Source organism: Dermochelys coriacea, chromosome 15 (genome assembly GCF_009764565.3).
Source record: "Dermochelys coriacea isolate rDerCor1 chromosome 15, rDerCor1.pri.v4, whole genome shotgun sequence".
Taxonomy (NCBI): domain Eukaryota; kingdom Metazoa; phylum Chordata; order Testudines; family Dermochelyidae; genus Dermochelys; species Dermochelys coriacea.
This window is the reverse complement of record NC_050082.1, coordinates 21,829,797-21,846,035: the sequence shown is the minus strand read 5'-3', so window position 1 is coordinate 21,846,035 and position 16,239 is coordinate 21,829,797. Positions and strand designations below refer to the sequence as shown.

Sequence of the window (16,239 nt, the reverse complement as noted above, 5' to 3'; positions counted from 1 at the left end):
ATTAAAGTCAGCACCAGTTACCATTCAGGAGTAATGGAGAGAACACAAATTATTTACCTTTATCTATCTCTGTGAGTGATATCTGTTAGTAAATGTTGACCTATTATGGTAGCCACTCTACTTATTCAAACCTTATTAGGGGCTATGTTAGAATGAACAACTGTAAAGAGTTATGAAGATATCACTTCTAAGTATTATTCAAAAATCAATAGCTCCTTCAGGGCTTGTACTTTCTCAGAGAGCAGGGGACATGAAGTCACAAGGACACTCCATTTCCTTCCACCACTCACAAACTGATTTATGAGAAATCGGAAATGCATCCGATGAAGTGAGCTGTAGCTCACGAAAGCTTATGCTCTAATAAATTTGTTAGTCTCTAAGGTGCCACAAGTACTCCTTTTCTTTTTGCGAATACAGACTAACACGGCTGCTACTCTGGAAACTGATTTAGTTGAGGTTGGTCCTCCTTTGAGCAGGGGATTGGACTAGATGACCTCCTGAGGTCTCTTCTAACCCTAATCTTCTATGATTCTATGAAACCAGCACTGGATCAACTGCTGAATGAAGACAGATGGCCTTAGTCCTACCTTGAGTGCAGGGGACTGCACTAGAAGACCTCTCGAGGTCCCTTCCAGTCCAGTCCCGTGATTGTACGATTCTGTGGGCATATCCATTTTTGGAGTGTACTAACATAACCTGAGCTGACCATAGAGGCCACGTGACAGTGATGCAAAGAGCTAGTCCCCTTCAAAAGTCTGAGCATGCTGGCTCATGCTCACATCAAACAAGTTACTGAGCTAAAGTCCCAAACTGTATAGGAAAGATGATCAATGGACCATGCACTGGACTGGGATTCAAGAGACCTTGGTCCAGTTTTTGGCTCAGTCATGGATTTCATGTGTGACCTTGGGCAAGTCACTTAATCTCATTCTTCATCTATAAAATCAGAATAATAGCTCACATAGGAGTTGTGAGAATGAAATCCACTAATGATTATGACGTGCCCAGATATTACAAAAATGAAGGCCATATGGGCAGTGCACTTTTATTTGTTAGCTCACTTTAAACTGGACAGAGCTTCCTACTGTCTTTAGACTTGATGACAGTCTTCCATTGACCTCAATGAGAGCAGTCAGGCCCATAGTTTTTCATTAAGAGACTGCATGAGGCTAGCACTTTTTAGTGACATTGACTCTTCAGCCACCTAGTGCCTGTTATAAATTTAGAATGATTTTGATTTTGTATTAATTCCCTTTGGATAATTACACAGTAGGATTTGATAGTTCCGTGGAACCATCTCTGCAAACCCCCTACCTAACATGGCCAACAGTAGGAAGAGCCATCTGTCAAGGTCTTATTTTATTAACAAGACAAATCAAACTAAAATTTTTTGGATCAGAGATGGAACAAACATTGTGCTGGGGTTTAGAAACCAAAGTCCTGTCTACTAGGAAATTTAAAATTTAGCAAGGTCGTATATCCTGCAAATGCTTATGCACATGCTTAACTTTATTGACGAATCATCAATTGTCCCTTCAAACTGTAAAATTATGTCTGGTTCAAATCTAGCTCTGGTTTGAAGTGACCAGAAATCATTACCATCTGATTGTTTGATCTAGTCATCTAAGACCTGTTTTTAGCATCCAAATCACAAAAAAAATTGTCACAATTGCCACCTTTTCTTCTTAACAGTCACTGAAGAAGAGACAAACAATGTGTGGGCTTAGAAAATAATCTTTGATCCCTTATAGATCAGAAATGAAGCACATTGTCGGGAGGGGGTGGGGAATTGGTTATTATCACTGTTCATATAGTAACTTGCTGTTAGTGGTTGAACAAAAGATTTTGAGTCTAACAACCTTTCACCAGAGCACCTTTCCTCTACTCTAAAACGTATGTAAACTGTTGTAAAAATCATGAGATCTTTCTGGAATTAAAAAAACCCCCAAAGTAACAAACCAACTAAATAAAACAACACGGAAATGGAGGAACCAATGGGTCCACCCTCTAATACTCTGTATTGTGTAGCAAAATCTAATCTCAGCCATCACATGAAGCCCAGTCCTGGTGCCTTGGAACAACTCACAGAAAGCCAAGGAAGAAAAAATAAGCTGCAGGACAGGAGGTAAAAAGTGAGGGGATACCAAAATGACACAAACAGAGAGGGCTACAAGGCAGAAAATGAAGAACACTCCAAAAAAGACCATACAATGAATAAAAACTGCAATTCCCTCCTCCAAACTTAGCATTGCTAGTTAGAAATGCTTATTGTGTACCATGCCTGAAAAAGGAACTTTACACCCTGTATCCTTCTCAAATTACTTTTAAACACATTTGCAGTCAGGATGAGGTAACAAAGCAGAGGGCTACCAGAATAACCTCTTACGTTAACTTGTTATTGGCAGGTCCCAGGTCAGTAAATTATATATATATTTTCAGCAATACAAATGATTCTTTTTACTGCTTAAAAATAGAGTAAGCATCTAAATTAAATTCAAGGCTACTAGATGCAGTAATTATTTACAGCACCATCCATTTGTGTAAGACTGGCTGGTGCGAAGCCAACTCGTCTTATCCAGTTGGCCATCTGTTCTGTATTTCAGTGGCTGTAATTCATCAATACCTATGTGATTCCAGGCCTTGGATTTTTTCAGGTGTTGTGTTTATTGTCCTCAATCTCTAGCCAGCAAGAACATCAAGCTCTTTCTCCACTGGGTTCAGAAATGAAATAAAAACAAAAATTCAAATCCTCAAAAATTTGTAGTTGCCTATATCCCTTTGATTTCAATAGGCGTTAGATGCCTAAATACCTTTGAGGATCTGAGCCTTTGTGGCTGCAGTCTGTGTGGCATTCAGAGAAAAAAAATGAATATATGTGCTATGACAAAGTGCATAATAATGTGGGAACACTCTCTCCCAGACTGAGGTGCAGCAATATAGTAACACACATACCAGGCTCCAACACTAAACTCAACCTAAGGCAGAATTGCTATGGGGCACTAGTACATTGAGTTGTTCATGTATCAAGTGGCTTGTGATGTCCTTTTGTTCAGTATGTCTAATTTACTTGAGTGGATAGCAGACAGTTACAACAGTCCATTCTGGAGCACTGAGAGGAATTCTGAAAAAAAGGATAATTTCTTTGAATAAAGCTCTTTTACACTTGGATAGAGCATCCAGGATAGCCTTGTTAATATGAAAAATTCTACACGAAGTAAACAGTTTTGAAGTACCACAGCATTTTTTGTAAAGTGAAGGAGAAATATAAAATTCAGAGAGCCAAGTACTGTATTGTGCATATCTCCCCACTGAAATCCATGGGATGTAAGTCAGTGTAGAACTGGACCCTAAGAGTTATATAAAAATATTTTTTAAAAAATATGTCCATTGTCACCTAGTCATGTTGCTTTTGTGCTGGTGCTTTTATAGATTTGAGAGATGACTTTTCTTGTCACTAAGCTAGTTCAGACAGGGAACCCACTCTTTCATTCTAGAGCCCACCATGTTTCACTGTGAGCCTGTCTAAGTTGAAAGTGCTTTTGACGCTTATTCTCTTCTAACCAGGTAGGAAAGCAATGTTCCCTAAAACTTTGTAATCCTCAGGGGGATAGGAAGCTTTTCTGGAATTGCCATCATGTTAGCTTTCCCTCCCTTCCCTCGTCTTCCAAAATGTTATTTCCTGAGGTGGTTTTCTGAAAGAAGAAGCAACCTGTAGTAACTCCTGAATCCGAGATTTGAGGGCCACAGCATAAAAAAACAGAGGTATTAGGCAATCTAGGTCTGAATTAGGGTCTTGAGCCCATCTCTAGTGGTTACCTTGTTCACATATCTGGAGACAGTTGTCATATCTGCCGCCATACATACATATGTGCTTAGGACCAGATTTACAAAGATATTTAGGCATCTAATGCTGTAGATTTTCAAAAGCACTTAAGTGGGTTAGGCGCTTGACTCCCATTGACTTTCACTTTTGAAAATCTCCCAAGACACATGTTTGCATCTTTCGGTGCCTAAATCCCTACATAAATCTGGTCCTTACTCATTTATCCAAACTGGTTAGACCATTTAATTTCTTCTCATCAATCTGTTGCTCTGAATTACCTCCAGTTGGCCCACTATTTTCTGATATAAAGGCTAGAATGGGTATGTCATTAAGGATTATTAATATTATTTTTAGAGCTATCTGCTGAAAAGCATGTTAGCATCAAGAGGAAGATGGGATTTGTATGTCTAGGGCAAATTTCTCTACAGTGGTACAGTGTAAACTATGTTTACCTTGGATATTTTAAACTGTGAATGCATGTTGCTAGGCTACTGCATTCCTTTGCTCTTAACTCGCACTTGGCTTTGTACGCTAGTGGTTGGGGTATCGAGTCTTGTCCAAATTTAAAAAACAAAAGACGTGTTGTTCTTCCTCATTTCTTTCCCCCCTTAGCTTTTTCTTTCGTGCTACTTATGCTGAAGGAAAATTGTTCCCCATCAGAGACTGTAATGACAGTAATTAAAAATGTGCTCTCTCCAAAGTGACAGCGAATCAGTATGAAATGGACTGAACATTTTGGAGAGTGAATTTATTTCTGTTTGACACTGTGATAATTGTACAAGATGAGCCATTATACATTCAGGGTTTGCGAATTTCAAGATTTCCAAATCCAGGAATGGTAATTAAAATTTCACATCAGGGCTTGACAAATTCATGAGTGGGCGATGAGTAGGGACTGTCCTGGGGTAGCAGGGGCTAACACACTGGTTTCTGGACACTTAAACTTTCGTTCAAAAGTTTCTAGCCCTTATCTTTATAATGAAGATGATTTACTGGATGTGAACTGATGCAGTGCTGTATCTATGCTTCTGAATGTACAGACAGCCTGAAATGATATGACAACCATCTTGAGACTACATGCTCCCCCATGTATGCGTATCTAGAAGGGAATCTGCAGCCTCCCATAAGGGGAGGGCATGTCTGCTTCTGCAACATGCTACCTGACTTTCAAAAGCCCTGCCTTGGAGACTCTATGGGTGTTGAGGGAATGGGCCAGATTCTTCCCCACAAAAACTCCTGGATTGCAGTAACTATTTTAGTGGCCAAAAGAGTTATTTTGAGAAAATCTGCAATTCCTCCCTCATACCCAGGCCTGCTTAGTGAGATCTCTACTACTGCATTAATGGAAAAAATGATTCTGTCTAATAGAAATGCTTAGAAAAAATCTGAGGATGTCTGGTCACACATGAAACTATTGCATACTTTTGCAGCTTAGTACATATTAGCCTTCCCCCCACCCCCTGATAGTCATAGGTTATGTTCTCACTTATTTATCTATGTAGTCACTTTAATAATTGATGCCCTGCATGATCTCTACAGGTTCAGGTTTTGGGTTTGTGTTTTGTTTCTTTCCAGGTTTTGCAAACAATGGACACTGAATTTATTTTATTTATAGGCTACTTATATTGTGTGCATGGAAGTATATTTTTTTCATTATGTGTTTTATATTTTATATAAAAACAATAAAAATGAAAAGTTAGAAAGAACTCCTGGAGGAATCTGATACAAATTACTGTTAGAGGCTGTATTAGCATGTGCCAGCTCCTCCATGCTTGGAACCCTCTTTTGGAGAGGAAGGTCTAAGAGAAGCCATGATGAGGAAGCAGAGCCATGCTCAACTACAGGAGCCATGGTCAACAAGGGCCAGTGAGAGCCAGGGCGGCAGAGAAGAGGCCAAGGCATCTCCATGCATAAGTGCTGGAATTGGATGGTGCAGCTGCTTCCCCTGGCTTGAAGTAACAGCCCAAATACATAGTTTACGCCTTCAGCATCCCCACTATAAAAATTGTTCCAGCACCCCTGTCTCCAGGAATGTCCTTGTCTCTCATGGATCCCCCGAAAACTGTAAATATTTTGAGAGCTGTGTGGATCACAACTCCTTTCTTCTTCTATGGAGCGAGAGAACAAAGAGCCTTGTGGGGGGAGATTTGGCCCCTTCAGGGAAACTGTGAACTATGTCCATTCAGCTTCCTGGGATGGCAACTCTGGTAGTGAAAGTGACAGGCTTCAATCTGAATCTTAGTTTTAACTCTTCAGTTCCTGCTAGATGTTAGGAACTTCCAGGAGGTTTCAGCCTCCTCCTGGGCCAACAAGCCCTGTGTACTCTGACCATGAGAAAAAATGAGCATCTATCTAGTGACCCACCAGATGGTCAGTAAAAGGCTAGTTCAGATATTATTTTGAAAGTGATGAGTCCTGACTGCCAAAAACAGTCAGGGGAACTTTGTATTTTAATGAGGTTCCATAAAATGGTTAATGTAAGACTTTTTTGATTGGGAGTGGGGGAGTGGGAAGGAGCTGTTTTGGAGGCAGGTTTCTTACTATGACTGTAATACTATTTCTCACCACAAATTCCTCTTAAAATGAACCCTAACTAACGAAATCATCTTTTTCCTCCACATTCTTTAGGCAATGGATTTAGATGTTCCAGTGCTGGCAAGGAATATTCCTGGGAATGCAGCAATAATACAACATAAAGATACAGGACTATTATTTACAAATCCCCAGGTAACAAGAACAAAAATCAAATCAAAACCAGAGCATAACAAAACAACCCTTTCCAAAAATTATTTTTCTTTTCCATGAACTGCTTGTGTCTTGGTGCTCTGCTCGTGGTAACTTTAGGTGGTTATACTCTCGTTCTCTTAAAAAAAAACCTACAAGCCTACCCTGCTTTTAATGAAGTGCTGTTGCTATCTCATGCTCTCTTTGCAGTTCACTGAATGCTGGGGGGAATGAGGGGGGTCAGCCTTATTGCTTCTTTCTAGCTTTAAGAATCTGCCATTTATTTGTAAATAAGATGTTGTTATTTCTCGAGTTCTGTACTTCTCAATTTCTCTGTCGCATTTCAGTCTGGTCTTCTGCTGCTCTCCCCCAAAATACTGTCTCTAAGATAAGCAACCCCTTTTTTTCTGATATTCTTGTTCTACATCTCTGATTGTCTTTTAAGTAAAGGTGTTAACTTGCATTATCATATGAACTAGCATTGTCCTAGGTAGTATTTGCATTGGGATAATTAATATTTGTGCAGGTGCCCTATCTTCAAAAGTGAAGTAATCTCTGTCCTTTCTCTGTACACTAGCAATTGTATCATATTTAATAATGCTCCTTTAAAATGGATTTGGTGTTAAATATTGTATAAAGTATCAAGGTTTACAAATGTGTCAGAAAGATTTGTTTGAATGTTAATAGTCCAATTTCACCAGGGGATTGCTGGATAACTTTCACCTGAAGTGTCTGACAGAATGCCAATCAGTTTCATTAAATCTTAAAGATAAAGTGACAATTACAGGATTATCCCATATTTCTTGACACCGCCAATCTGTATGAAATAGTTTTTCAAACCTCCATATATAATATATCATGAAATCAAGAGACGATAATAGATCAAAGAGTTCAGATAAATTAGAAGATTTCTAATTTCAACCTGTTGCTAAAATCTGTCTGTATTGTTGGAAATGGCAGTAATACATTTTGTAGCACTTTGTGTAGTCTCCTCTTAGAGGACCTGGTATGCCAGTAGAGGCAGGACAACCTACATGCTGGAAAGCAATATGATTTTTCACCCTCTTCTGATTACTTCATGTGCTCTTAAGTATTTGATAAAATATTTCCCACAGTAACCTCAGTTAGTTTTCTTCTAAATTAGCTGTCTGTCAGAACCAACCGTAGAGCTATTCCTTTGGAATTCATTTAAGAACAAAGGTTTACATGTAGTTGCGCCCGTCTGATTCTGATTCAGATTGTTCAGGAGACACCACTTACTATCTGTTAAGTACATTATCTGAATTGTCCAGATTTTAGTCAGCGAAGAAAGGTTTAATTCCCAGTGCAGGTTAACACCGACCCTCAGTCATGTTCCTGCTGGTGTTTCCATTGTTAAGCCGTATCCTAGATCATTCTTTCCCTGTCCACAGTTTTGCTGATGGATGGCCAGTATAATTGGGTCTAGTTTTGATTCTTATTTCTTTACCATTAATATTTTTTTCCTTTCCACAGTAAACATTATGGTGCAATCTGGATGGCTTTATTGAAGTGCTTGGAGGTTCAGTATACTTGTGAGGGAGTTTTCATTGTAGTTTCTCATGAGTGTCCTTCCCCCATACATTACTACACAGCCCTACTCTTTCATCAGTCAGCTTTCAGATAAGCTTCTCATTAATGCTTTCTTTCCTGCGCTTCAGGATGTGCCCTCCTTTGCAATCCCCAGAATTGACTTTCCAGCCTGTTTGACTGATGTACCGGATTTATCCTTTTATTGCTCCATTGCTTCAGATACGTGGCAGATGTAGCAGATTTGTGTATTTAAACCTAGATCTACTCTGTTAAAAACATTTCAGTTTTATTTCCTTCCCCACAAAATAGTAACTCTGAAAAGGAGCAAGCTAGATAATGTAGGAGCTGGGTTATTGTACTTGGTATGTGAAACAGTCTTGTGGTGATTTCACGTTTTCTTATGTCGGGAAACATGAAATGGGTTTGAGTTGATTTACGAAACAATAATTATTTTAAGCACCAACTTCCCTTTTTAGTGGAAAAAAGTGACCTCTCCTGGCTTACAAAGAAATTAGACAACTTTTCTTGCCTAATTATACTAATTATAATTAATCATTGGTAGGTATTCTGAGCCCTCATGACCATGTACATAGACAACAAAGGAAAACAACAAAGGGAATATCCAGCTGGCCGCAGCAGTTAACATAAAAGTGAAAAGTCACAAAACATGTTGACCTTGATCCTTGAGTTATTATGCACCCTTCTTTTAAAGCCATGTTTTATTCCTGCCATTACTCGAATTTGCAAGTTTATGGAATATGTGACACTGAGTTAATGTGACCTGAAAGGAAAACTGATAACTAAGATAATAAAGGAGTAGCGGGCTATGTTTGGGCCATAAATAATCACAAAAGCGTGTTCAAATGGAGGACATACACCATTATTCAGCAGCCTAAGCTTTTGGCTTATGGAATGCCCAGCATCTGTGAAGGCTCACGAAAGGGGCGAGGTTGAGGGGTATATAAACCTCTCCTGCCCCACACAAAATAGTGGTCCTAGCTGTAAGGGAGCAGCAGGAATCAGCAACACTAACCTGTGTAAGGGAGGCAGTGAAGAAGTGGAGCCTCCTCTGAACCAATTAGTGGAGCTATAGACAGGAGCACACACCTGGCATGTTGTCCTCTTGTGGCAGTGTGGGTGTATGCCATTCCCATGTAAGGCTCTATGGCTACATGGCCAGCATTTAGCCCTGAGGCTGTTTCTAGTCTTGAGGACTTGAGTTTTGCTGTCAGGAAAGTATTGAACAGAGCAGCTTGCTGTTTTAGGCAGTGCCAGCAACGTTTGTTCAAGTGGTTGGGAAATATCGATCAGTTGCCCTACAGCTGCTGTGCTCTGCCATTACTAATAGGTGCGTTGCTATTCTTAATTGTTCATTTAGTTTAATACATGGAATTTGTCTTCCCTGGGTTTACACTGAGCTAAGTTCCATGTTCCTTTCCTCTCCTGTAGCTGAAATTGAAATGGTTTAATTGCAGATTTACTCTGTGTGTGTGTGTGTGTGTGTGTGTGTGTGTGTGTGTGTGTGTGTGACATAAACACACTTCTTAATTTCCTGCTGTAAAACGGCACCGGCCTGGTTCTTACAGTAATTCAGAGGACATGCATTTTTTTAGCTTGGTGCCTGCTGTATTTTCAGGGTTCATCTGCCAAAGACATCTGGGTCTATAGAGCTGTTTGCAAAATACTGTACTGAATTTTTTTATATGTGCTGTTTGCATTTTCTTTAAAGCTAATTGGCAGTCTGCCTGAGGGAGAAACATATTAGTGACTTTACTTTTGAAGATCACTGGGCCTAGGGGGATATCTACTGTCCAGAAATAGGGCATGCGTCACGTTACTTATAAATCTAAGCATCCTAGTGCTTGCCCCAATGTTTCTGCGCTGTAATTAACAACTCAGCCTTCACCCTACAGATCAATTGTGAGACAGGTAAATGCTGTTATACCCATATTTATATGGGTGAATGGAGGCAGAGAGAAATTAAGGCCTTCATTTTCAGAAGCAGGGTCTAATTCTGGGTTGCCTCCATTTTTGGATGCTCAGATTCAGCAACCTGAGGCCTGATTTTCTGAGGTGCCAAACAACTGTAGCTCCAGCTGACATGAGTGGGAGTTGTGGGGACCACCTGAATACCAGGCCCTTGCAGTCTTAAGTTCAGCATCCAAAAATGGAGGGACCCTAAATTAAATGTTCCAGGGACCTGATTTAAAACCCAGTGACATGAATTCAGATCTTTACTGTGCCTTCAGATCACATCTTGAGTGACTTGCCTGAGGTTACGCTCTGAGTCAGTAGAAGAGCTACAGCTAAAGTCCTCTGGCTTTATCCATTAGCAATTTTTCCCTTTCCTCTTCGGACTCATGTTTAATATTATGCTGAAATTATCACCAGCGAAAGGGATTTTAGTTGTGTGGCAGTATCTCATTGCTTCTATCACTTACATGTTTCCAAGTTTTTATCCTCTGTACCCTCATATTTTTAAAGAATATTAATAGAACTACTCATCAAGCAATGGTACATTGTGGATTCTGATATGTATAATTTACATAAATTATTTTTTAAACAAAATAAAATCCTCCACAGGAGCATAAAATTAAAGTTGGAATGCAGTGGAGTGAAAATGATTATTTATTGTTATGATAGCGTAAGAGATGGGATTTAAATAGGCAAAGGCATTTAAAGGCTTTCCCCACTTATCCTGCTCCTGTGTGTTCTTGGCAGCATGGAAAAGAGCACAGAGATGGGATGTGGAAGAAGGAAATGAAAGGAGCATCAAGACTGGACTCATTGGGAGAACAGAAGAAATAATTGGGAACGCAGTAGGAGACAAGTCTTGAGAGCTTGTCCAGGTTGTGCTGTGCTTTGAAGGAGAGAATGTAACGTTAGAACTCCATGTGGTATTTTATGAGTTGCCAGTAGATGAATGCAAGGGGTGTGGGGGGGGGGGGGAGATGATCTGACATGATCAGATCACTGAGCAAGGAAAATAACCTTTGCAGTCATGTTTTGGATGGAGTGGTATAGGCAATGTACGTATCTAGAGGACTAGAATGTAGTAAGTTGCAGTAGTCAAGATGCGAGAGGATATGGGCAGAGACAAGCATTTTGGCCACATGGGCAAGAAAGAAGATCAGATTTTTATGTGTGTTGTGAAGGGGGAAAAAAAGGCAGCAGGATTTGGAGATGGTGGGAGATGAAAAAGGAAGAGTCAGAGACGGTTGCAATCCTGGACGACAATGGAGGATGCTGGTGCTGTCAACTGCAACAGAGAATGGGGAAAGCAGAGACGGTTTAGAAGAGAATATATTAAATACCTCCGATGTTATCATTATAGCACCAAACTTGTTAATCTGCACTGCTGGCTGGAAGATCCTTTGGGAAGCACTTCTCTGAATTTTGAAAGCATTTTGCAGGAATACTTTTATTCCATTCAGAGACTTCACAACTACAGATATTATTAAAGATGAACACACGAGTAGGAATCTTAGAGTTTGTGAAGGGCCCCGTTGTGAATTAATCATATACTTTTCCCACAAGTGGTCATTCTGTTTAATAATGCTGACTGGAAGAAAAATGGACCAGAAGAAATAATACATACATAGAATTCCTCAGATGAATCTTTGGCATTTATACAGAAGAGAAGCTCATCTTCTGTGCACTTCAAGTAGTGCAGTGCCCTCCAGTGTATCCTTACAGGACGGGAGCCTTACTAATGCAGTCCTCTCTGCTAGCCCAAGTAAGGAAGCTCTTTTGCTTTTTCTTGTGAACCTTAGGGGTGTGCAGAAGGAGGGAGCCTGGTTCTATAGAAAACTTTATAAACCTCTTGCATAATGTTTCCTTTATGAACACCTAGTAGCCTGACGTGGTAGGTAATATTATACATCCCACAGATGAAGCCTCCTCCCACAACCCAGGTTACATTTTCAGTGATCTTTTTTTTTTTTAAATTAAAATTGTTTTGGGGAATTTCTTCAGTTAATTTAGAATTACAGCTGCTGATGTGATTCATATAAACTTTATATTAACCACATAACTAAGGCATGGCCATTGAAAAAAACTTTGGAAAGTTGGGAAAGACTGGTAATGACCAGCTAAGGTAACATATGTACATTTTTTTTTGCTACCTTTGCAGGCCCCAGTTCTGCATTATACAAGCACAGCAGTTTCCCCATGTGGATCGCCATGCAAGATTAAAGCTATACTTTTTCTGGATGTATAATGTCAATATTGACATGTGAGAATTCACCTTATTTAGTCTAGTAGCCACAATAACTCTGACTCCGAAACTTACTTGCAAACCCTTCCACTATATGCACCACTAATATATGTGCTTCTTTGACTGTATAAACTAACAAAGAGTTGACAGCTTATTGGCAGGAAAATGCCATCTGTGTCCAAATGCCCTTATGTTCCACTTGGAATCTATCACTGATTTTCATCATGACTTGCGTAGAAACTAATGATCTTCACTTTTATTGATCTAACAGCTGTTGACATTTCTAAGCTAGCGCACATTGGTGTAGTGGGTTTGAGCTATTTCTATAATCCAGCTTCAATGTTGAAAGTCGTCCCTAATGGCAAAAAAATCAGACAGACTGTGCAGAAGGGGATTTGTTTACTTAGAGACATCACCTCTCACGTTCATTAGTTTGGTATCTTCAGTTCTTAAAAACAAAATTGGAATGGCAGAGCAACTGGCCAGGGAATAGTCTTGTTCTATCAAGTCCAGTAACTTACCCCATAGGGCTAAAGGGATTTCATATACTGCATTTTGCAGACCTTTTGATACCGTGTACCAGCTGCTGCGTAGCTTCCAGGTCATGAGCCTCTAGCACCAAACAGTGCAACAGTTCTTTATTAGCTTGGATCAATCTTGCATCCAGCCCTGGCACAATACAGATAATTTGCTGCTGAGTGTGTGTTCTTTACTTCAGACAATAGACATCTTTGTGAAGTGTTTTTCTCAACCTCATTAAAAGCATGCAATTAGCTAAAGATGCCTCATTTGCAACCAGGCATATGCCTAGTTGAGCCTAGATCAAAACTGTCCGCTACCAGCTCTCCATCCAGGAAACCAGTTGAATTTGTAACTTCTTACTCAGCTACAGCATGCTCCATTGCCATAAATGTATGGTGCTCAAACACTTTTCTGTCTCATTAAATTGTTTGTCCATATTTTCATCTGATTTAGCGCTTGAGGGATTTGACTATGGTTTTAAGTTCTCTAGTTAGTGGGCTGTTTAAAGGATTAAAAATTGTATTTGTTATTTATTGATCTGTACTTATATATAAAATGTGGTACTTAGCTCTGAAGAATGGCGCTTGAACTGTTTGGTGTGTGTATTCACTCTAAATTCAACCGCTTTATTGCAGTTCCAGGATTGTTTCAGGATCAGTAGAACCACAAGTAACCTTTATTATTTTCTTTAACTTTTTAGGAGTTTGTCCAGCTCTCCAAAAGTCTGATGAATGACCCCAGTTTGGAAAGAAAAATTGTGACAAAGGCAAAGGCGTATGTGAAGAAACACCACTCATGGGAATGTGAAAGAGAGGCCTATCAAAATCTTGTCCTGAAACTCCAGTGAATCATTCGGTATCTAATGTGGAAACTGATCTTATTCTGTATCACTTTAATGAGGGCACTGTCATTAGATTATTTTAAAGAAAAAAATTCACACTTTATGAACATATTGTTCCACTCGACTGTGCCCAATTTACAAACATACTGCATCAGACCGGTGATCCATCCAATTCATCATCCTGTTTCCAATGGTGGGCGGGTCCAGTGAAATCAAGAATATGTCAATTTCTTAATATTGTGGGATCATATGGGCCTCAAAAGAGGGCTATTCCTTGTGCACAGGGGTGGATTTCATGCACAGTGAACTCATGCAAACTCACTGTGTTGTAGCCTGACAAAGCTAATGGGGATTAAGGCATTTACACTCAACTTTAATTATTTGAATTTATTCAGATATATGTCAATGATAAACATAATGTTGTAAGAGAGGGTTCATCTGTATTTTGAATGATCAAACATATAAATGCATTAAGCACGTCAGCCAGGCCTACATGATCTAAATTTTAAAGGGGAAGATCATAAATTAATCACAGGACTGCCCTTTTATCAAGAATGTAACTGGCTGGAGCTAATGAGCAATACAGACATTGATGCTTTCTAGCGAGAAAAATTGTACTCACCGTTTGCTGTTTACATAGTCTACTTTATTTATGATTTATTGGAAGACAGCAGCTATCTCTTAAAAATTACCAAACTTCGGGGACCTCCCAAACGGTGAATGTTCTTACAAAAGATGGATGGAGGCTATAATAAGGAGCAATGATGTAATTTAGATTTGGTATGTAATTTGGTACTTTTGTCATGAGTGACTCTCAGGAATTATTATTGTGAACTTAACATAACAGGATATTGTATTTTAAGAAGTGCTACTAATGCCCACACGAAGCCCAAATCAATCATTATTGACTGCTAAGCAGTTAAAGTCGTATCTTGGTTTTCCATAATCTGGTGTCAAGGAAGGCTGCTATTTATAAAACACACACAGTGTTTACAATTTTTAAACATCTGTTTTTGGAAAACTCTAATTGCTGTATATGGGCCTGATCCAACCTCCAATGAAGCCAGTGGGAATCTTTCCATTGACTTTCATGGGCTAGGGATCGCCCCCTATTTGTATTAATGAATTTACTGTGCATGTTGGCTTTCCAGTTGACTCTTGGTTGTGTTGCAAATGTTTAGTCAGTAACCCTGAAGAAAAAGAGTAATTTTAGTACCCTGCATTCACTTCTGAGACCTTTTCTAATTTTCTATTGTAATATATTTGGAGTGGTTTGACTCAGTTGGTACTGTCCTCAATAGCATTGGACATTGCAAACCATGGGGGACAAAACTGGCATGATTTCAAGGGTTATAACTGCTATGCTCTTCCTATACATGTTCTCTTGCTCTTATAGTTTGGGTAAAAAACAGCCTGACTCAGAGGGGAAGGAAAATCATCTATTATAATAGAAATGGAAAAAAAGGAGAAGTTGATAGCAATGCATATAAATTAGAAGCTAGAAAATATGGAAAATTATTAAGGGAAGCAAAAGGACAAGGATAAATCTGTGGGCAGTACAAATAAAAATAAGTTTTTTTAAATTATATAACAAACAAAAGGAATCCTAATAGTCCTAGGTATTGGTTCATTACTATATGGATATGGTAGAACAGTAAATAATACAGAAAAAGCCAAGGTGTTCAATCAATATTTCTGTTTTGTATTTGAGGAAAAAGAGATGATGTATTTATATCATGATGATGATAGATTTTCCAATCATAGTAACTAAGGATGATGTTAAACAGTCGCTATCTAAAGTTAGATATGTTTTAATCAGCGGGTCCAGATAACTTGCATCTATAAGTTTTAAAAGAGCTGGCTCAGGAGCTCTATGGATCAGTAATGTAGATTTTCAATAAACCTTTGAACATTGGGAATCTCCGGAGTACTGAAAGAAAGCTAATGTTGTGCCAATATTTTAAAAAGGCAAGCAGGATTACCCAGCTAACTGTAGGCCTGTCTGCCTGATCCAAGGCAAAATAATGGAACAACTTATATGGGGCTCAATTAATAAAGAATTAAAGAAGGGTAATATAATGAATACCAATCAATATAGGTTTATGGAAAAAAAGTCTTGTCAAACTAACTTCATATCACTTTTTGATGAGTTTGGTTAATAAAAGTAATAGTGTTGATGTAATATTCCTCTGTAAGGCATTTGACTTGCAATCACACATCATCTGGATCAATAAACTAGAATGAGGCAATATCAACATGGCATACATTAATTGATTAAAAAGTGGTTAAAATGATAGCTCAAAATTTAATTGAAAACTGGAAATCATCATTGAGCAGCTATGGGGGTCCACAAGGATTGCTTTTTGGCCCTATGCTAATGCTTTTAATCAATGATTTGGAAACAAACATAATTACTGAGAAAGTTTGCAGATGACACAAAGATTGGGTGAATAATTAAGAGGACAGATCATTGATTGAGAACAGTATGGATTGCTTGGTTAACTGAGCACAGGCAAACAATATGCATTTCAATATGGCTAAGTATAAGGCCATACATGTAGG

General features: G+C 38.9%; 1 protein-coding gene across 3 annotated transcripts in view; it reads left to right on the top strand.

Annotated features, from left to right (window-relative positions):
• Window positions 1-15,932, top strand: part of GLT1D1 (glycosyltransferase 1 domain containing 1) — an 88,624-nt gene extending 72,692 nt beyond the window's left edge. For 2 of the 3 annotated variants that reach the window (XM_038373742.2, XM_038373741.2), the window contains 2 exons: window positions 6,452-6,550; window positions 13,537-15,932. In XM_038373742.2, the coding sequence (XP_038229670.1) occupies window positions 6,452-6,550; window positions 13,537-13,683 (246 nt within the window). In that variant the 3' untranslated portion in view covers window positions 13,684-15,932. The remainder of the gene's footprint in view (window positions 1-6,451; window positions 6,551-13,536) is intronic. The other variant, XM_043497856.1, reaches the window with a different exon arrangement.
• The last annotated feature ends 307 nt before the right edge of the window (window positions 15,933-16,239 follow it).